Source organism: Suricata suricatta, chromosome X, assembly GCF_006229205.1.
Source record: "Suricata suricatta isolate VVHF042 chromosome X, meerkat_22Aug2017_6uvM2_HiC, whole genome shotgun sequence".
Classification (NCBI taxonomy): domain Eukaryota; kingdom Metazoa; phylum Chordata; class Mammalia; order Carnivora; family Herpestidae; genus Suricata; species Suricata suricatta.
The window spans coordinates 92060320-92082168 of record NC_043717.1 but is presented as its reverse complement, the minus strand read 5'-3'; the positions used below and the strand labels follow the sequence as shown (position 1 = coordinate 92082168).

Genomic DNA, 21849 nt, shown 5'->3' with positions numbered 1-21849 from the left:
CTAGTTGTTACTTAACCTTCTAATTTCTGTATAAGTCTAATTACATGAAACAGAAGTTGGTGTTTTGATTTTTTACTTTGCTTTTCTGTTTGGAGTGTCATTGCAACTACTGTATTGTAAATGATGGAAAATAATTGCATATGTTAAAAAAATATGAAACTTTATAAAGTAAAAAAAATAAAATTTTTAAATAAAAAAATAAATAAAATAAAATAAAATGTGATTGGTTGGGAGGAGGTATGATGGTGGAGAAATAGGGAGCTCTGTACTTGCCGCTCACATCTCTCAAACAAAGAAGGGCTGAAGCCGCAGGACACTGAACCGCAGGAGTCTGGGAGGAAAAGAGACAGAGTCTACGGAAGAAGACAGCCTCATAGGTGCGGGATTGCGAACTGGGGAAGATAAAAGTGGCCCAGGACCCAGAGGCGTGGAGGGGAGGGAGCCCCCTCCGCTGAGAGATGAGGAGAAGAGAAAGAGTGGCTAAAACTACTCATAGAGCTATCCCTGGAGAAGACAAAAAAACTCGCCCCCAGATGGAGAAGGATGCTATCATCCCATCTCTAACTGCAGGGCATTCAGAGAGAGATCCTATCTCTAACTGTGTGCTTTCTTTGGGCTGGGTGTCCTAGTCCCAGTCAGCACCAGGAGGAACTGCTCCCTACTCCCCCTACTCGATCTCCGGTAAGAAGACCCCCCCCCCACCCCGCCCCGGCCTGCGGGATTACATTTCCAGAGGTATCCTTAAAGCTCACAGACTAAGATCTGGAAACGAAGCGGGTCACGGGACATTGAACACGAACCACCTTGGCTACATCCAAGACACAGGAAGATCAGACACAAAAGAGTGATTTGCCACACCTGGTTCAGGAAGGGCCTGGGGCACCGTCATTATTTTCCCCACAACCACCAAGGCAAGGCCTCAGGGAGTGGCCTGCAGAATCCACAGTGGAGGGGAGAACTGCCTACACCAAACCTCACATATCTACACTGCAGAGCTTTTTTTTTTTTTTTAACCAGAGCCTGGGGCAAGACCAACATTGATGCATTGCCATGATTAGCTCTAGATCAATTCTTGCTATTCAGATATATTTTCCCTTATCTCATTCTTATCTCTCCCCTCCACTGAACTGGGCACTCTGGATATTGGTTTGCTTAAACAGTCATATTTAATCCATTCTCTTGATGCATATTCTACAACTCCATCATTACCCTCCTTTCTCTCTCTGGAATAATCAAACTATATAGTTTCTATGGGTAACATTATCTTCATTTCTTTCTGCTTGCCTCCTACCATTTTCTCCTTTTTCTCTCTCTGAATTAAACTTTTAGTCTCTCTGCCTTGTCAATGTTCAATTTCTCTTTCTCCCCACCCCCGTCATTTCTCTCTTTGTATATGCTCTTCCATCAGCACTGCCTCCACCCTGCCCTTCACTTGTAGCTGGGATTTCCAGTTTTATGCTTTTAGATTGCCCTTTGTCTTTTGTTGTTTTTATTTTGATTTTCTTTACTTTTTTTTTTCTTTTAGTTTGCTTGTTTGTTTGATTTGTCTGTGCGTTTGCATGCTTTTGTTCCCTGTGTGTTTGTCTATCTGTTTTCCTTTCCAGGGCTACCTCAAGAAACAAGCCAAAGTACACATGATGGAGAGTCCCAAATATCACTGAGTTAGGAAATAAAACAACCAAAGGCACAACAAGAGAGACCAAGGGACACCATTGAAAGAAATCTTCCAGAACAGAAAGGCCATGGACAGTCAATGAGTCTCCTTTAATATAGCAGAACTCCCAGGTGCAGAGCACATAACAAGCTTTTAAAACTGACAAGAGACAGAAAGCTAGCCAAAATGACTCTTCTAAAGAAATTCCAGGAAGAAATGACAGCTAAAGAATTCACTTTTTGCAGATGACATGATATTCTACATGGAAAACCTGACAGACTACACCATAAGCCTACTAGAACTGATCCATGAATTCAGCAATGTCGCAGGGTACAAAATCAATGTACAGAAATTAGTTGCATTTTCCTACACCAATAATGAAGCAGCAGAAAGAGAAATCAAGAAACTGATCCCATTCATAATTGAACAAAAAATCATCAAATACCTAGGAATAAACCTAACCAAAGATATAAAAGATCTCTATGATGAAAACCATAGAAAATTTTTGAAGGAAATTGAAGACACAAAGAAATGGAAAAGCATTCCATGCTCATGGATTGGAAGAATAAATATTGTTAAAATGTCATTACTACCCAAAGCAATCTACACATTCAATGCAATCCCAATCAAAAGTGCACCAGCATTCTTCTCAAAGCTGGAACAAACTATCCTAACATTTGTATGGAACCACCTATGGAATAGAATAGAGAACTCAAAATTGGACCCAGAAATGTACGGTCAATTAATCTTTGATAAAGCAGGAAATAGTATCCATTGGAAAAAAAGACAGTCTCTTTAACAGGTGGTGCTGGGAGAACTGGACAGCAACATGCAGAAGAATGAAACTAAATCACTCTCTTACACCATACACAAAAATAAACTCAACAAGGATGAAGGATCTGAATATGAGACAGGAAATCATCAAAACCCTAGAGGAGAATGCAGGAAACAATCTCCTTGAACTCAGCCGCAGCAATTTCCTACTTGACACATCTCCAAAGGCAAGGAAATCAAGAGCAAAAATGAAGTATTGGGAGTTCATCAAGATAAAAAGCTTCTGCACTGTAAAGGAAACAATCAAGAAAACTAATAGACAACCAACGGAATGGGAAAAGATAGTTGCAAATGACATATCAGATAAAGGGGGAGTATCCAAAATCTATAAAGAACTCACCAAACTCCACACCCAAGAAACAAATAATCCAGTGAAGAAATGGGCAAAAGACATGAACAGACACTCCTACAAAGAGGACATCCAGATGGCCTACAGACACATGAGTGATGCTGAAATGATGCTCAGCATCACTCATCAACAGGAAAATACAAATCAAAACCACACTGAGATACAACCTCACGCCAGTCAGTGGCTAAAATGAACAAAGGAGACTATAGATGCTGGCGAGGATGTGGAGAAACGGGCACCCCCCTACACTGTTGGTGGAAATATAAACTGGTGCAGCCCCTCTGAAAACAATGTGGAGGTTCCTAAAAAAATTAGCAATAGAACTCCCCTATGACCCAGCAACAGCACTGCTAGGAATTTACCCAAGGGATACAGGAGTGCTGATGCATAGGGGCACATGTATCCCAATGTTCATAGCAGCACTGTCAACAATAACCAAAACATGGAAAGAGCCTAAATGTCCATCAACTGATGAGTAGATCAAGAAGATGTAGTTTATCTATACAATAGAATACCACATGACAATAAGAATGAAATCTGGCCATCTGTAGCAATATGGATGGAACTCGATGGTGTTATGCTATGTGAAATATCCAGCAGAGAAGGGCAGATACCGTATGTTTTCACTCATAAGTAGAACAGGAGAAACTTACCAGAAGACCATGGGGGTGGGGAAGTGGAAAAAATAGTTGGGGAGAGGGAGGGAGGCAAACCATGAGAGATTTTTGAATACTGAGAACAAAATAAGGGCTGATGGGGCTAGGGGAGAGGGCAAGGGGAGTGATGACCATGGAGAAGGGCATTTGTTGGGATGAGCACTGAGTGTTATATGGAAACCAACTTGACAATAACTGTAAGGGAAAAAAATTAAAAAATAAAAAGTTCTTAAGTGACAGGAAAAAAAATGTGATTAGGTGGGGTGACTGGGTGGTTCAGTCTGTTAAGCATCTGACTTTGGCTCAGGTCATTATCTCTCCATTCATGAGTTCAAGTCCTGCATTGAACTCTGATCTGACAGTACAGAACCTACTTCAGATTGTCTTCCTCTCTCTCTGCTCCACCCCAGCTTGCATTTGCATTCACATCCTTTCTCTCTCTCTCTCTCTCTCAAAAACAAAGAAATATTTAAAAATGAATAAAAATTTTAAGAAAAAGCCACATGAAATATTTGGTACAATTCCCCGTTGACTGCACATACAGAATCATAGTAGCCAGTTGCTAAATACTAGTGGCCCAAATTTAGGCCTGATTTTCAGGATGCACAACTCTAGGTTTCAGTAAATCCAGTAAACAGGAGACAACAGCATGTTTTTATGTGGAAAGTCAACTGCGACTACTGAGTTTTGAAATAAAAACCTATATTCAATTAAATCGGAATAGAAACTATTACAAAGATAAATCAAAACTACAAATATCCTATGATAAGTAGGAGACTTCTTTAAGGAGGTGATTCCTGAGCAGGGCTGGGACTAATGTGAGGCAACTATGGCCCTATCCTCTGGCATAAAATGTAGAATGGGGACTCAAAAAAATTCAAGAATCCAGGCAAATAATAATGCAGTATTTCAAGACATGAAAATGAATGCACAAAAATCCACAATGAACTAAATATGAAAAATTTAAAGACAGGATCCAACAGGGTGAGATTAGGGTGACGTGAGATGAATTATACAAAATATTGATTACTTTATTCATCATGAATAATTTGCATTCATTTTAATTTTTGAAAAATATTGCAAAAAATGTTCTCTCTCTTGATTACTGAGGTGGTTTTGTTTTGTGCCCCCTTCCATTTTGCGTCCACAAGAAGCACCTCATTTGTCTCATCCTAGACCTGGCCCTGTTCCTGAGCAGCTCTGAAGGATAAATTCATGAGGAAAGGGGGAAAAGGCATCACAGTCAGAAAGACAGCTATATATACAAAGGCAAGGAAGCAACACATAGTAGATCAGAGACAGAGATGTCCAAGGATATATGAAAAAATTGAACAGCCCAACTGTGATCATAGATCCTAGGTTGGTACCATCACAGTCTAAGTTTGTGACTCACCCCACCTCAGTTCCTTCAGCGCTACCCACAGGTATAAGAAAGGAAAAGGCAAATTATAGCATGGGTCAATGGTTGTAATTGTACCAGACAGGAAATTGAAGTGAATCACTTAGGTGATTAATCTGGGATCCACATGGATAAGAAAGGAAGCTTCAGGGAGTTAAGTATAATTGTTCTTGAATAGGTCAGGTGTAATTATATTGAAAATATTTTAGAGATTTAGTATATAATCAATTGTCTTCACAAATACTTACTCTGTAAATCTAAAGTGATAAAAATCCTGTAGCTACATTACTCTCAATTTAACCTATAAAGATCATTTCATATCTTCTCCCCATCAACCATCAGTGGTTCCTTTCATGTGTGCTGTTTTTCATGTCACTCTCTTGGTTCTCAAAACGCTCTGAACTGCAATAGATCTCTTTCACTAACCTAGCCAACTATGGTTTCAAATAAATAGTGCCTATGTCCTCTTTTTTTCTCACATTCCCCCTAAAATAACTTTCAAAAACTTGGCACCCCCTCACACATTATAATCATATATTTAGTGCTTTTAATTAAACATAAGTCTAAATAAGTTATTATGTAGAAACTGTTTACCATTTTGTAAGATAAAAATAAGATGAAGACTGATATTATAAAATAAATGTTTCATCCTGTGTTTTGATAAAATTTGAAAGAAATCCAATTATATTTTTAAAAATCAACACCACTAACCTATACTGTTCTAGTTCTGAATTCACAATATCCCACCACAAACCAAAATATGCCATTTAAAAGCCAAATCTCATCCTTAATGGAAATATAGGTAAGACAAGAAAAGACAGATGCATTATATACTAAGGCACCTCAATTAGCTATTAAAGGAGTTTTCTCCAAAAACTGTATTTTGATTTACCCCTTTGTTTGGTTACCCGAGGTTACACCACTAGTCAGTATACCCTACTGATATTTAAATGGATTATCCAGGTGGGCCAGTTAACTGCAAGGGTCCTTAGAGGAGGGAGATAGAAAAGTGGAAGTCTGAAAAGGAGATCTGAGACAGAAGCAGTAGTCAAGGCAATGCCAAAACGGGGCAGTGGGCATCCAGGCAGCCTCTAGAATCTGGGAAGAGAAAAAGCAATGGATCTGCTTCTAGGACTTCCGGAAGGGATGAGGTCCTGCTGATGCCTTGGCTTTAGGACTTCTGACCTCTAAAGCTGTAAAATAATAAATCTGTGTTATCTTTAAAAAAATGGGTTGGGAGTATGTCTTTCTTTTGTTTTGGGGGACTTTTAAAAGAATTTTTTTATTTATTTTTGAGAGACAGAGCATGAGCAGAGGAAGGGCAGAGAGAGAAGGAAACAGAATCTAAAGCAGGCTTCAGGCTCTAAGCTGTCAGCACAGAGCCTGACGCGGGGTTCAAACTCACAAACCGTGACATCATGACCTGAGCCCAAGTTGGCCGTTTAACCGACTGAGCCACCCAGGCGCCCCTCTTTTGTAAAGTGGGAAAAGAACTATTAAAAATAAAAACACAAATTCTTTCTCAGATCAATTTTGGAAGAATATAAATGGAAATAAGGTATCTGAAAACTGATTCCCTTAAAATTACATAGTCCTTGGAAAGAATCTTATACAGTTTTGCATACTCTAAAAACCAATGGGTTAATACAATCATAATAAATTGACTACTATTTACTGAGCATCTACAATCTACCAAGTATGATAGGCAGTTTACATACATTATCTCTAATCCTAAACAAACCTATGCAATAAGTACTAAATTATCTTCATTTGACAAATGAGGAAACCAAGGATTAACAGTTAAGTGATTTGCTGAAGGTTTTACAGCTGGCAAGTGACAAAGAGGAGATCTGACTCAAAGTTCACGCTCTTTTCATATCACATTGCATACATCCAATGCTACCAGACCTCTCTTACCTTTAGCACATCAGTGGGATTGGCTATAGCGGAAGATATCACTCCAGACACTACCCCACAGATCATATTAATTAGAAGAGTTTCATCTGTAAAACGAAAAAAAAAATTCTGCTCGTATTAAGTACTAATTTCTGAGAACAAAGTACTGATCTTTCAGAAGAAGGGAACCCTGGGCAGAGAAGTGACTGTAAGAAATGAACCACAAAACTTATGAACATTAAAAAACTCACATATTTCTAGATCCCATATCAGCATTGAAACATAACAATTATAAAACATATATCACTTTTTAAAGGTGGTTCTTTTTAATAGTTTATTGTCAAACTGGTTTCCATATAACACCCAGTGCTCTTCCCCACAAGTGCCCTCCTCCATTACCACCTCCTTCCTTCCCCTTCTCCCTCCCCCTTCAACCCTCTATTCATTTTCAGTATTCAATAGTCTCTCAGGTTTTGCATTCCTCTCTCTCCCCAACTCTCTTTCCCCCTTCCCTTCCCCTGGTCCTCCATTCGGTTTCTCCTGTTAGACCTATGAGTGCTAAAGGACACTAGAACATGTCCTATTATTCTGTATAAAGCAAATGGCAATAAGCCACATAAATTGAGAATGTGGTATTTGTTCCTCAATCATTTCAAACACCTAAAGAAAATCTTTTAAGTCTTTTTCTGGAGAATCACCATCAACTCTAAGACCTAGCAACAGAATTTTAAAAGGTAAAAAACTTACAGGTAACAGAAATAAATTATTTAAATATTAATTTTGACTGGCCTTGTTATCTACTGACCTCTATTTATTTACAGGTTTCTGTAGTTCAAATGTAAAAAACTAGTCATTTGAAACTAAATACACTCAACCAAAAAAAAAAGAAGAAACAGACCATAATGTTGTAAAATGAAAATTCCATCTTCACCATGCCTCCTTACCATGAAGAGCCTACAAACAGAAACTAGGTAAACCCAAGTGAAGCATCTGTGAAAGAAAAGTATTTTCGGAAGCAAATCCTTCAGAATTCTCAAGAGGCGGCTCCAGAAAAAGTCAATTTAGGACAATCAAGTAATTCAAAGGATATTACTAATCAAAAGGCTCGCCAGCTATCCCCAACCATACAACAACCTGTGGTAAAATAACCATTTAAAACAGTATCAGGTTAGAAATGCTATAGCAGCAAACACAGAGACATATAATAATGCTGAATGTGGGTAAAGTGGCCCCAGGTACAACAGAATCTAGAATACTCTAAAATTACTCCATCTAAAAAAAAGCTTATCAAAATTGTCATCAACAGAACTGTTCATAGTTAAGGTCTTTTTGTTGATGAAGACAGCATTAATTTTCTGGACAAACTTGTCCATGTTCCCTCTGTGATGACCAGGAACCTTTCACTTCTGCAAGAATTAATCCTAAGTCAGTATGAACTTGCTTTGTCCTTGCAATGACGATCACTCACTCTCAAGCATCCCATGATGAATGCTTCTCATTAAGCATGATTTTGATAATCTCTCTATTATCCCCAAAAGAGAAGGAATCTATACTGACCCTCTAGACGTTCTACAAATAATCTCTTCAAACTTTGGTAAATGCCAATTTTGATGGTACCATATGATGCTTGTCTTAGTAAAGCAGGAGCAATTCTGCCAAAAAGAAAGAAAAAGTCAATTATGCTCAACATGCATTTGCAGATTATACATATCTAGATAGTGTACTCATTTCCATTACTCACCTCATTCCACTCAACTAACTTCAGAATATGCATTTGTTCAAGCACTGTGGAACATTCACCAAGAGACAGCCCGTTTGGATCATAAAACAAAACTCAAGAAATTTTTTAAGTTTATTTATTTTGAGAGAGCGAGCAAGGGAATGAGCAAGTTCAGGGGAGAGGCAGAAAGAGAGGGAGAGAGAATTTCAAGCAGGCTCTGTGCTGTCAGCACAGAGCTCCACACAGGATTCAAACCTGTAAGCATGAGATCATGACCTGAGCCAAAATTAAGAGTCAGACACTTAACTGACTGAGACACCCAGGCACCCGAAAACTCAACAAGTTTAAAAGAACTGAAATCATATAGAATATGTTCTCTGACTCTAATGGAATCAAACTAGAAAGCAATAAGGAAAACCTTCAAACACTTGGAAATCAAACAACACATTTCTAAATAATCCATGGTTCACAGGAAGCCTCAAAGGAAATTTTAAAAATACATAGAACTGAATGAAAATGAAAATGAACCTATTAAAATATGTGAGGCACAGCCAAAACACAGCCAAAGCAATGCTGAGAGGGAAATTTATGTCACAAAATGCTTACATTAGAAAGGAAGGAAAGTCTCAAATCAACAATCTAAGTTTCTAACTCAAGAAACTAGAAAAAGAAGAGCAAAATAAACCCAAAGCAAGCAGAGGGGAAGAAATAATAAATATCATAAATTAATAAAATTTAAAACAGAAAAATAGAGAAAAATCAATGAAACAAAAAGCTTTTGAAAAAAACAAAACAATAACATTGATAAACCTCTAGCAAGGCTCACAGTAATAAAAAGAGAGAATATGAAAGTCACCAATATCAGGAATGAAACAAGCAACAGCATTACAAACTGCAGCCATTAAAAGGATAAACAACTTTATGCTCATAAATTCAACAACTCAGAAGAAATGGACTAATTCCTCAAAAACTACAAACTACCAAAACTCAATCAAGATGAAATAGATAAAAATATGGGCATCATCAAAAAAAGATGAAATAATATGAATAGTCTCATGATTAAAACATTTTAATTTGTAATTTAAAAGTTCCCCCCAAAAAGTCTCTAGGCCCAGACAATTTCACTAGGGAATTCTACCAAGCATTTAAAAGTCAATACTAATCCTTCAATATCTCTTCCAGAAAAAAAAAGGGAATACTTCCCAATTCATTTTTTTTAAATGTTTTATTTATTTTTGATACAGAGAGAGACAGAGCATGAGAGAGGAGGGGCAGAGAGAGAAGGAGACACAGAACAGGAAGCAGGCTCCAGGCTCTGAGACAGCTGTCAGCACAGACCCTGACGCAGGGCTCAAACCCACGAACATGAGATCTGACCTGAGCTGAAGTCGGATGCTTAACCGACTGAGCCACTCAGGCGCCCCCAATTCATTTTATGAGTATTACCCCAATACCAAAACCAGACAAAAAGTACAAAAAGGAAAAACTAAAGGCCAATGTCTCTCATGAATTTAGATGCAAAAATCCTTAACAAAATATCAGCAAATTGAATCTAGCAATGTAGAAAAAGAAGTACACACCATTATTCACCTCATAGAGATGTTTTAAAATCAACGTTACTTCCTAACAGTTGTACATACATCTTTAATCTATCAAGGAGATACTAGAGCCAAGATTTCACCCTATTTAAGTTCTGCTTATAAACTGAAGACATTCTCACTCATACCTCTTTTGAGATTCTTCCAAGTTGCAGAACTATACTTTTTAGTAGTTATAAATAGAAAGACGACAGCAGCTTGGATGGTTAAGATTTTTAAAATGATGACTAAATATGCTTATTTCTGACTTCACTGCTTGCTATTAGAAAAAATAATCTTGTGACTATACATGCTGATTAAAGAACAAGGTGAAACAGATGATCCATGATTCATTTGCTTCAGGATGTATTACTTGATTTTTTTTCCCTAAGAAAAAATTGTCTTTTAAAATTAAGTCTAACATAGTTTAATAATAAAATTATGTCTCTTCTCTGGGCAGTAAACTGGTAACCCAGATGGAGCAGTGGCCTAGGAAACTCGCGGCAGATACACAACAAAATGGACAATAAACTGCAAACTTACAGTTAATTAAAAACTGACAAAAAAAAGATCAGTCTCCCTCTCTCACATTCTGCATTCTATGCTTAAACTACCAGAATAGTATTTCTTTAAAGGAAAATTTTAAAAGAAGTATTTGGCAACTCAGGAAGAATACCACAGAAATATAAACAATTAATTGGTGCTGCTATTCACAGGGGCTATTGATGACTCTCAGGAAAACAGGAGAAAGCCAATGCTACAATGAAATGCCCATTTTAAAATGCATCACTTAAACCCAGATGAACACAGAATCCAAAGCTCACGACTTACAAGCAAGTGAAATAGAAACTGGCACATGAATATTGAATTACAAGTTGGAACGGTGAAATATGAAGGGCACGCACTATCAGACCGCTGAAATACATGGCTTCTTTAAAAAGTGTTTCAGGTGTCTGGGTAGCTTAGTCGATTAGGACTCTGACTTCAGCTCGGGCCATGATCATGCAGATCATGGGTTCAAGCCCCACATCAGGTCAGAGCCTGGAGCCTGCTTCAATTTGTTTATCCCTCTCTCTGCCCTTCCTTTGCTCATACCCTTGCTCGCTCTCTTGCTCTTTCTCTGTCTCTCTCAAAAATAAACATTTTAAAAAAATTTTTAAAAAGTGTTTCTATTCAAGAGATAAGGAAAGAATCCAGTCTCACCCAGAATACAAAGCCAATACACCTTCTTCTTTATAGATTCGGAACAAGGCATGAAACATTCCTCGGTATTTTATCTCTTTAAAACGGACATCAATGCTTTGGCCCTGTACTTGAAGACGTGTTTTGGTCAGGTCCACAGGGAAAGTTCCTATGAAAGAACACACTGATTTATAAGTTTCTCCAAAGAGTCACAGTTAAATTTTGGCTGAATTTAAGCCAATGACAATTTGAAAACATAAGACAAAATCCTTTTTAAAACACATAGGGGATATCTCTACCAAGAGTACCACTCTCAGAATAAGTCGACTATGGTAAGGTGAAATATACTGTACTGTACCTAGACAGTAGACTTTGCCCACAGTATGATTAAAATTGTGATATAATAAAATGCTATAGGATAGTCCTAATATACTGCAAGCACAAAGTAATTTAAATGTTTTAATTTCACCTGTAACATAATACAGTTTGGCATTTAAATCTTCCTCTGCACCCCCCACCTTGACTCTCACTCCTTCATAAATCTCTCCAATTTTTCACAAAGAAGATAGGAAAGCATGGGATTGGTGTTCCAGGTACTCTTATATGCTATTATAAAGTTTTGTGAGGTTTTTTCTTTTACCTGTATATAAGAAACAAATAGTTCCCTAATATTATGAAAGATAATAGCAAAATCCTATTTGGCTGACTCATCTTAGTTCCTAGCTAATTCTGGACTAATACCAGCATGGTGCTTGGGAAATGTCTTTAACCAAACTTCTTTTATTACATCAACACACAAAAGTGGTCATGACATTGACAAAATATGTTGCAGGGAATATTTCAAAGTCTAAAACTAACAAGGTGATTATGTAGCTCTGGTCACTTATGACCTTGTTATCATAACACCAGAGCATTTGCCAAGAAAGTAGACAAAGATTAATGGGTTGGAGTCACTTATGAATAGTTTAGGAAAGAGAAAATTTGGAAGATGAAAAAACACAATCTAAAAAATACTTCAAAATTCAAATCAAATAGAGAAGAATCTAGTTTGACCTTATTAGTAAATTTTCTTCTAAAATGGGACAGAGATTTGAAAAAAAAAAGAAGTCTGGAGGCTCCTGGGTGGCTCAGTCGGTTAACAGCCAACTTCAGCTCAGGTCATGATCTCACAGTTCTTGAGTTCAAGTCCCCCATTGGCTCTGCATTGACTATGCAGAACCTGCTTCAGATTCTGTGTCTCCCTCTCTTTCTGCCCCACCCTCCACAAGAGCTTGCTTTCTCTCTCTCTCTGTCTCAGCATAAATAAACTTTAAAAGATAAGAGAAAAAAGAAGTCTGAATACTAAGAAAGCTACAAACCACTTGGCATAAAGACCATTAATATAAAAATATAGCAGAAACCCCTATATTATCTAACTCCCTTTATCTTTTCACATACATTATTTAAGCCTAGAGCAAAGTAACAAATCATTAAACTACCAAAAAAGTCTTCCTAAGTTTCACTTTTATTATTTAAAAAAATCTTTTAATATTTATTTACTTCTGAGTGACAGAGACAGAGCACAAGTGGGAGAGGGGCAGAGAGAGAGGGAGACACAGAATCCGAAGCAGGCTCCAGGCTCTGAGCTGTTAGCACAGAGCCTGAGGCAGGGCTCAGACCCATGAACTGTGAGATCATGACCTGAGCTGAAGTTAGATGCTTAACCAACTGAGCCACTCAGGTGCCCCCTGTTTGAGTCTTCTTAACCTCACTCGCCATACCATTAGTAGTACTTTCTCAGAAAATATTACTTGATGGATTAGAAGACAATCGTTTTTAAAACAAAGAGAGTGAGCCTCTTTTCACTTTTTCCTCTAATTTTCACCAAAAATAACTGTCACCACAAACTACCATCTATACCATAAGAAGTAGATTTGTCAATTTTCACATTCTTACCAAACTCAGCAACAATAGAGGCAAGGCCGCCATATACAAAGGGTTTCCAATTCAGACCAGACATCTCATGGCTTACAGTGGCACTTTTCTGGGGCTAAAAATAAACACATATCAGAACGAGGCACAAGAGTGAGGAGCATTTGTTAGTGTCTGATCACATTATTTATATCAACAAAAAATAAACAATAAAGCGGATGCAGAGGAAAAACCCTACCAAGTGGAATGAAACAAAATGGGGGATCCTGTTTTATGTACTGGATGATCATGTGTTCTTTACTGCCACTCTGTATGGATAGGCGTGCAATTCCCTCAGAGATCAACTTGTGCCCTTCCTTCTCTAGTTTCTTTAATGTTATCCATATCCCCACCCAAAGAAGATGGTTCAGTCCATCCAGCACAACCAACTTAGACATCCAACCAGACAATTACAAGTAAAGGAACCTGGAGTTCAAATTATATAGGCTGAGGCATCTCATAAAAGCAGTTCATGGTATTCAGTTAGCTTGATTCAGGTGCAAAGCAAAGGCTGACACCACTACCCTCGCATATTCTTAGCCCTCTCATCTCTCCACTCAACTTCAGGGTTTTAATTCATCTAGCTACACATGGCTTCTCCCCACAAAGCCAAAGTTGAGATAAGTACCTTTTCATCTTCCTTTTGATTCCCAGAGGAAAAAAATAATATATATGATGTCTCTCTTCTCCCTGACATTTAACTTACATCCATCTAGTGAATCTTTTTTTCCTTGACCTTTTTAAAGCACATACATACAAATGTTTTTCTTTGATGTTCTGACTCTTTAACAGTGTATTCTACTCCCAGCCCCTTTGCCTTCTTTCCCATCCCACCCCCATTAGACCTGTCATCTTCAATCTTTTCATTATTGTTTTTCCTATCAGCTATTTCTCTTAGATTTTTACCCCCACAGTTCTGCCCTCTAGATCAGTTGTTTTCCAATTTTAGGTGCACCAGGATGATCTAGAATGGAGACTAAAACAGAGTGTTGGGCCACCCTCTGATTTTCTGATTAGTGGTCTGGTCCAGCCTGGGAATATGCAAGCTTCCAAATAACGCTAGTGCGTCCACCCTCTAAAAACTACTACTGTTCTATGCATTGCCTACTAAATCCTGGTCCAGCTAGAAGTAATCTTTTAAGATGGACTCTCAGAATTCTTTTAAATATTCCTTTTTCAGAACTTCACAGTACATATACTATTGAATTTCAAAAACATCATCCAATGTTTTACAGTCAGGAATAAAGACTCTGAAATCAGACTACCTAGGTTCAAAATCTGACACTACCACTTACTAGCTCTGTGACCAAGTTACTAAACCACTCTACGCCTGGATTTTCTGAACTGTAAAATGGGGAGGATAATAAATCCTGTATTATAGGGTTGCTGTGAAAATTAAATGATATATGTAAAATATCCAAATAGGTACCTGGCAGCTAGTACAACTATTTTTTTTTAAGTTTATTGTTGCATGCTCTTCAGATTGAGCCAGCCAGGTGCCCTCTGGTTCAACTATTAGCTATTATTCCTACATTTTGAAAAGTACTCAAATTTACATTTTAACAGATATTACTTGCTGCCCACCTCCCCCACAGCCCATCTGAGGTTAGCACTACTGAGTCACAGTCTTTTTAGAGGAGATAAGGTTTTGCTTTATTTCCCCAGAAGGAAATCTCTGTTACTAAGTACAAATGAACAATTTCCCAAAAGAGGATAGCAAACATGCAAATGTTTTAGTTAGAGGCCACAAAAATAATTATGGAAACTTCCTTTCAAGCATAGTGTGATCAGCCAGTCCATCTGACAGATAGCTCTTTTGGAGGAAAGTTATTGAAAGGAATTATGAAAAGCAAAGTAAGAATAAGCACTTCCAGTACCAGCTACAGTCTGAAACGAGTCTTGAAGACTAAATATTATTATTTTCAGTTATGCCCACATTTTATTACAATTAACACTAACACATGACACACATGCCAAGAGGGTAAGCATGGAAAATGGAAAAGCAAGGACCATGACATATCCCTTCTCTTAGTTTGGTCAATGGAGAGGGCATTCCCCCCACACAATTTAGAGATTTCCCAAAACAGTCAAGCATTTCAAACGGCTGCTATACTTCTCTCCAAAGCTTTCAACTTCTTTCAACTCATCTCATTACACAGAAAGCCTCTATCAGAACTTCATTACCTGCTACCCGGACTTTTAATAAGGAAGATATGCTCAGGCCTCAGGGAACAATAATAATAAATCAGTTAAAGGCAGGGGGCAGAGCCATAGCAGGGAATGGAATTTCAAGTCAGTCGGCCCAGTGATTCCTTAATGAAGTGTTCGCAATTCTGAGGTGAAATGAAGAAAATAAGGACACCTGGTGCCCTTTTCTTCAGCTGAATATATTTAATTTAAAGGACTATTAGGAAATCATGTTCTTCCTACTCCTGGAGGATTTTTTAAAAGCACTTTTCTTGTATGAAATATAGCTGGTAGTTGACTTTGTTTAGTGGCTTTCTTAGCAATGTAAGACTGGCTACCTTAATTTATGCCTCCTCCCCACACTTTCATTTAATTATTATTGATCCATGAAATTCAAAATTCTGGGGACCACTGGCCAAATTTGACACTGCTACCACTGTCACCTCCCCAGCCTCATCTGACAGTAAAATCCCTTTTCCTCCACAAATGTTAGGAAAGAATCTTGTTGGGAAAAAAGTCCTTTATCATCTTTAGTTAAGCCTGATTTTAAACCTTCTATCCTCATACTGAGCCAAAAGTCTGCCTTCCTCTAGTTTTCACCCATTTGGGGAGGTAATATTAAATGAATGTATTCTTTTTCCCTACAGGGTCCTTCAGGTATTTAAAGACAGCTCTCCTACATCTTATCTTTCTCAGGGTAAACATCCACAAAAATTTTCATCACTCACTATATTATATTTCAATTACTATAGCTGAAAATTGCAGTCGCTTTTGTGGGGGCCATATCATGCTACTGAATCATTAAACCGTCACCTTAAAGTCTTTAATTCTTTTATGTGAGGCTGTATACATGTGTGCATGTCATGTCATACCTATTCCACAGCTGTGCAACGTTTTTTGAACCTTCATTTACCCCTTTCTATATCTTAATTTCAAGCACACAGGATGAGGTTTATCTTCCAGTGGCTTCATGTTATTTTCTCTCTTAACAGGCTACAATCCCGAAAAGCAGACACCTTGTCTCACAGTACTTTTCATAACCCTTAGAATAGCTTGCACAGAATTGGATACACATCCATTAAAATACTCGACTGGTTCCAGTGTAATGTCCTTTATCTATGTATGCAGTGTATATGTAAAAGATTATGTGAGAACTTAGAAAGGAACTTGCTGGGCCAGAGGAATACTACACTCTGTAAAACAACATTTTATTTTTATTGATCCTTGGAGGTTCTCTGCCTAATTCTCTTCTGTTGCTTTTGTTGCAGATAATTGCTTGTGTAAAAGATCCCAAGCACACTATAAATGATTTTTATTTGTGGAGGCTATCCCCAGATATGGGTAAAAGGAAATAAGTCACATCTGAGTTAAAACAGAAACCTTAACTATTCATCGCATAAATAAGCCAATGAAAATGTCTTTAAAATTCAAACATGTATTCTGAAGTCTAAGGAAAATCTGATAGCTTAAAGAGTGGGAAGAAAGTCCTAGAATATGTTACATAGCCCTACACTACTCCAAAGACCTGGTCAGAAAAATCTGAGTGTTTTTCTCACTTTCTCCTTTTAAAAAGAGTAGGCATTACAGACACTCAGACTTGGGAGTTAATAATGGAGAATGAAGCAAATATTTACTGAAAGCATACAAAATGCCCAAACCTGCAACATGCTACAGGTATAAACCTCGTGTTTAAAAAAAAAGAACAGAACACATGCTCTAACATCAGGACAGTATTTATCATTCAACCTATCTTTCCAGGATAATCAAGGAGATTGGGGTGGGGATAAAGTTGTATGAAATACTGTACTTGCCTTTTAAGAGCTTACAGTCTGGTGGAAGAAACCAAAGTTGCTCATTAGAGAAATTAAGTATTAAATGATAAAGTACAAATTGTAAGAGCAGGAGCATGGTTAAGGACACAATCATCATGGGCCTGAATAATTTGAAAGGCTTATGTCGGGAAGAGAACATAAATGGGCCTTGACAGAGTGCAGGTAGAATGAGGATGGGTCTAGGGAAGGGAAGGGTGAAGGAGGAAGAGGATGAACAGAGACACAAACGGGGTGGGGAGAGGGGAGGGGAAGCACAGCATGTGGAGGCAGGCATCAGTATAGCTTGTTCTGAGACGGAAGAGTGCAACCTAAGCTGAACAGAGAATTCTCTTAACAGATTGAAACAATTATCAAACAAGAAGTATGAAAAGGAAAAGGTTAGGCTGAAAGACTTGAAACCAAAATGTGTGTGTGGCAGGGTGGGAGGGATACTGTAAGCTTTTGAACAGGGAAGGGACTTAGGGAAATCCACATTTTAGTTAGCCTACTTGGGCTGCTGCAAACAGTGGATTACAAACGGAGAGGCAAGGAAGCTAGCTTAGGATGTTGTGAAGCAAAGCCGACAAGATGTTTGTTGACAATGAGGTTAAAGATAAACTTCTAAAATGGAGACACAAAGGAACCTGATGATGTAGGGAATGAAGACAAGAGTTCACAAAAACTCTAAGCATTCCTAGCCTGGAAAAACCAAGGAAACACTGACAGCAAACTACAAACGTCCCTGCGGTTTGTTGCCTTATCTGAGAAACTAATTCCATGTTGAGAATGGCTGTCATCCCAATTAGTTAGCTGAACTGCATTTTAATAGATGCCTTCAATGCCTTGACCTCAAGGAGTGGCAGGAGGTAGAAACTGAAGGGGAGCATCTTTTAACAGCATCCCTCACACAAACACAATGGAGGTGTTTGCTTACTCCGCTTACAATCACGGCCGCCGTTGCAAACTTCACCCTTAGAAAAATTAGGATTATTCCAGGAAAGATACCCATTCACCCTCTGGGTAGCAGGATCTTGCCAGTTCCTCAGCTGTCAGAGCGAGTTCGTGGAGAGAAGGGAGGCGCCTGAAGAAGGCGGCCTCCCAAGGGGGTCGAGGAAGCAGGGTTCAATCGAAGAAGTAAAACCACCGATGCCAGAAGAGTGAAAGACAGGGAAGGGACTCAGCTGAGGGGAGAGAGAGATCAGAGGACCGTTAAGCCCCTCCCAGGCCGGGAACCAGGCCAGCCCGGCCCCGCGCGGCCTGGCGCGGCCCAGCCCCGCTCCCCAGCCTGGATGTCCAGGAGCTCCCCCTCACCTGCTCAGGCTCAGCGGACGACTGGGAAGCCGCGGCTCCCACAGTCGGAAGCGGCACCGCAACGCCAACCCGGAAGCATTGAAACCAACGGAAGTAACCAAGTCGTCGCCTCGGCAACGGTGGTGGCTCCGGCATTCCAACACCGCCTCCTCAAAGCCTAGAAAAAAAGGTGCAAAACGAGAGGTGGGAACTACAGGGATCTAAACGGGGAAGTCGAGCAGGCTGCGGGTGCAAAGGCCCAGAAAGGGCAACCCGACTTTCGGGAGACGTAGGGAGAAAGAACGAAGGCGTGACAATTTGACAGCTTCTGCAGTTCACGGGCTCGCCAGATGGGGGCAGACATATCACCTCGTTCCCGCGTTGCCACGCAACTGGAGCGTACTAGGACTACGAAGAGGCGGGTTGCGGCGCGTACTAGGAGTGGGGGCGGGGTGGCGTCGCGTATAGGGCTAGGAAGGGGGTAGGCAAGAAGAGGGGGACCAGCCAAACCTAAGGGATGCGACAGGCCTAGCGACAGTTGCGAAAGGGCGGGGCGAGGCGCCTGCGCGCAAAGTACGAAAAAGGAGGGAAACTGAGGAGGGCGGGGCAAAGGACTTAAAAGTATGAAAATGAGGGTAAGGAGTGAACGGTGTTTAGCGAAGTGTCCGAAGTCGTTAAGAAAATAAAGATCAAATAAATAAACCTCAGCACCGACTAGACACCAGGTATTAGCGACTGAGGGCTCAGACTCAGGCCCTGTACTCAAAGCACACGATTGAGAAAAAGCAAATTAGAAACAGAAAGTGGGACCATAAGAAGTTAAAGAGTCTTAAGAGTAGAAATGCTAACGGGGGAGTCCAAGCTAATCTGTACCTCACAATCAGCTGGAAAATGAGAAGCAAGCAAGCGGGTTGACGGAGTCCGCCGAAACGCTCCAGCTCTAGCCCCAAGTCCCGTGGTAACGGAAGGAATGGTCACAAAGCACCCTGGGTAATTTCGTTGGCCAATGAACTACCTTTGATTTTTACACCTCGCACGCGAAGGTTCTGTAATCACGCGAGGATACGAAACAACAGGGCTTATGTGGCGAGTACAAGTAAAAGCAGGTGAATGCCAGGTATATGGCCCTAAGTGATTGTTGAATTAATAAATATTCGGAATACTTTTGTTGTGAAGCAAGGGAGCAGGTTGACAGAGTCTGCCAAAAGGCTCCGGCTCTAGCCCCGAGTCCCGCGGTAACGGAAGGAATGGTTGCAAAGCACCCTGGGTAATTTCGTTGGCCAACCAATTACCTTTGATTTTTACACCTCGCACACGAAGGTTCTGTAATCACGCGAGGATACGAAACAACAGGGCTCATGTGGCGAGTACAAGTAAAAGCAGGTGAATGCCAGGTACATGGCCCTAAGTGATTGTTGAATTAACAAATATTCGGAATACTTTTGTTGTGAAAGGCTCTTTCTCACTTTAGTTAACACCTTGGCTTTTAGCCCTATTAAAAAATTTCTTTGGTGGGGCGCCTGGGTGGCTCAGTCGGTTGAGCGTCTGGCTTCGGCCCAGGTCATGATCCCACAATTCATGGGTTCGACCCCGCATCCGGTTCTGTGCTGACAGCTAGCTCAGAGCCTGGAGCCTGCTTTGGATTCTATGTCTCCCTCTCTCTCTCTGACCCTGCCCTGCTCACGCTCTCTCTCTCTCAAAAATAAATAAAAAACACTAAAAAAAAAAAAATTATTCGGGGGGGGCGCCTGGTTGGCTCAGTCGGTTAAGCGGCCGGCTTCAGCTCAGGCCATGATCTGACGGTTCGTGGGTTCGAGCCCCACATCAGGCTCTGTGCTGACAGCCCAGAGCCTGGAGCTGTCTCGGATTCTGTGTCTCCCTCTCTCTCTGACCCTCTTCTGCTGGCGCTGTCTCTGTCTCTTAAAAAAATTTTTTTTCTTTGGGCAGCACACATAATACCACCTGACGGAGAATGGTTGCCAAGCATGATGCAAATAGCTTCATGTGCAGATAACTACTCGCTGAGACAGATACTATTATTTTCCCCTTTTGGTAGACGAAAAAACTGAGGTCTTAAGACATTAATAGGGTAACTCGGTAAGTAGCAGAGCTGGGATTCAAATTTGGCTCTTAACCACCATGCTATACTGCTCTCAACTTAAATACTCTTGTTACCTTCAAAACTTTCTTACTAAAAATAGATAATATAAAAACCATGTGCATGCATTGCAAAATGTCAATTCCCTTGATATACCTCTCAGCAAAGCACTCCCTTCCAGCCAAAGAGGGTCCTGGCTTAGAATCCGTACGTCTCCAGCAGGTCCTGTCCCTCACATCCAGGTCACTGAACCGTACATAATGTAGGCCCCCTTTGAGAGCAAATCACTCAACTTTTCTACAAGACTGTAGCTTTGCCTCCTCAGCCACTGCCACCACCAGCTAATCTCACTGACCACCTAGGTAAACTTGTTAAAAAGGAACTTTGCTTTCAAATGACTTATTTTAAAACTTCTACAATAGATTAATTTAAAATAGCATTTGTAGCACCATTATAGACATGTACCACACTTTTATTTAACACATTTGCTATTTGACTGCTTAGTTTGTTTTCAACATTTTTCTAAAACATAAAAAAGATCTAATCCTCATTATCAAAGTTGGCCATTTTCCTTTTTAATTACCTTCTATTTCCAGTTTCTATCACACAGACCAGTATTTGATTATACTTGGTCTTGTGTTATGCCTGAATTCTGATATCTCCAAGAAATAAAGTATTGAAGATCGACTACTGGAATCTTCAAGTTGGAAGGAGCCTTAGAGGTAACTTCTATAATATTTATTATGAACAGTTATTCAGTCTCAGAAAACTTCCAGTGTAAGTATACATCACAAGTCAGCCATTACACTATTTTTAATCAAAGACACAAGAGAATGAAAAGGCAAGGTACAGGCTGGGAAAAGAGATTTTTAATCCATATGTCTTACAAAATCTCACAACCAGTGTAAAGAACTCCTAAACTCATCAATAAAAATACAGGCACCTTGGGGCACCTGGGTGGATCAGTCTGTTAAGTATCTGACTCTTGATTTCAACTTAGATCATGATCCAAAGATTGTGGAATCAAGCCCCATGTTGGACTCTGCACTGAGCATAGAGCTTGATTAAGATTCTCTTTCTCCTTCTAGGCCTCTCCCCCACTTGTGTGCAGTGCTCTCTCTAAAAACTTGTTTTAATTTAAAAGAATCACAGGCAACTCAGTGTGTGTATAGACTATTATTCAGTCATTAAAAAATGTGATCCTGCCATTTATGACAATATGGATGGATCTAAAGCGTTTTATGCT

The 21849-nt window shown here is 39.5% G+C and overlaps 1 protein-coding gene across 4 annotated transcripts in view; it reads right to left on the bottom strand.

Moving 5' to 3' along the window:
• SLC25A14 (solute carrier family 25 member 14) overlaps positions 1–18630 on the bottom strand; it is a 32750-nt gene extending 14120 nt beyond the window's left edge. The window contains exons 1-6 of one of the 4 annotated variants that reach the window (XM_029930020.1): positions 18527–18607; positions 18150–18396; positions 13203–13296; positions 11289–11436; positions 8346–8440; positions 6810–6895 (exon numbers count right to left, since the gene is read on the bottom strand). In XM_029930020.1, the coding sequence (XP_029785880.1) occupies positions 6810–6895; positions 8346–8440; positions 11289–11436; positions 13203–13296; positions 18150–18224 (498 nt within the window). In that variant the 5' untranslated portion in view covers positions 18225–18396; positions 18527–18607. Of the gene's footprint in view, positions 1–6809; positions 6896–8345; positions 8441–11288; positions 11437–13202; positions 13297–18149; positions 18397–18526 lie in introns of all 4 variants that reach the window. The other 3 variants (XM_029930021.1, XM_029930022.1, XM_029930019.1) reach the window with 3 other exon arrangements.
• Between the last annotated feature and the right edge of the window lie 3219 nt (positions 18631–21849).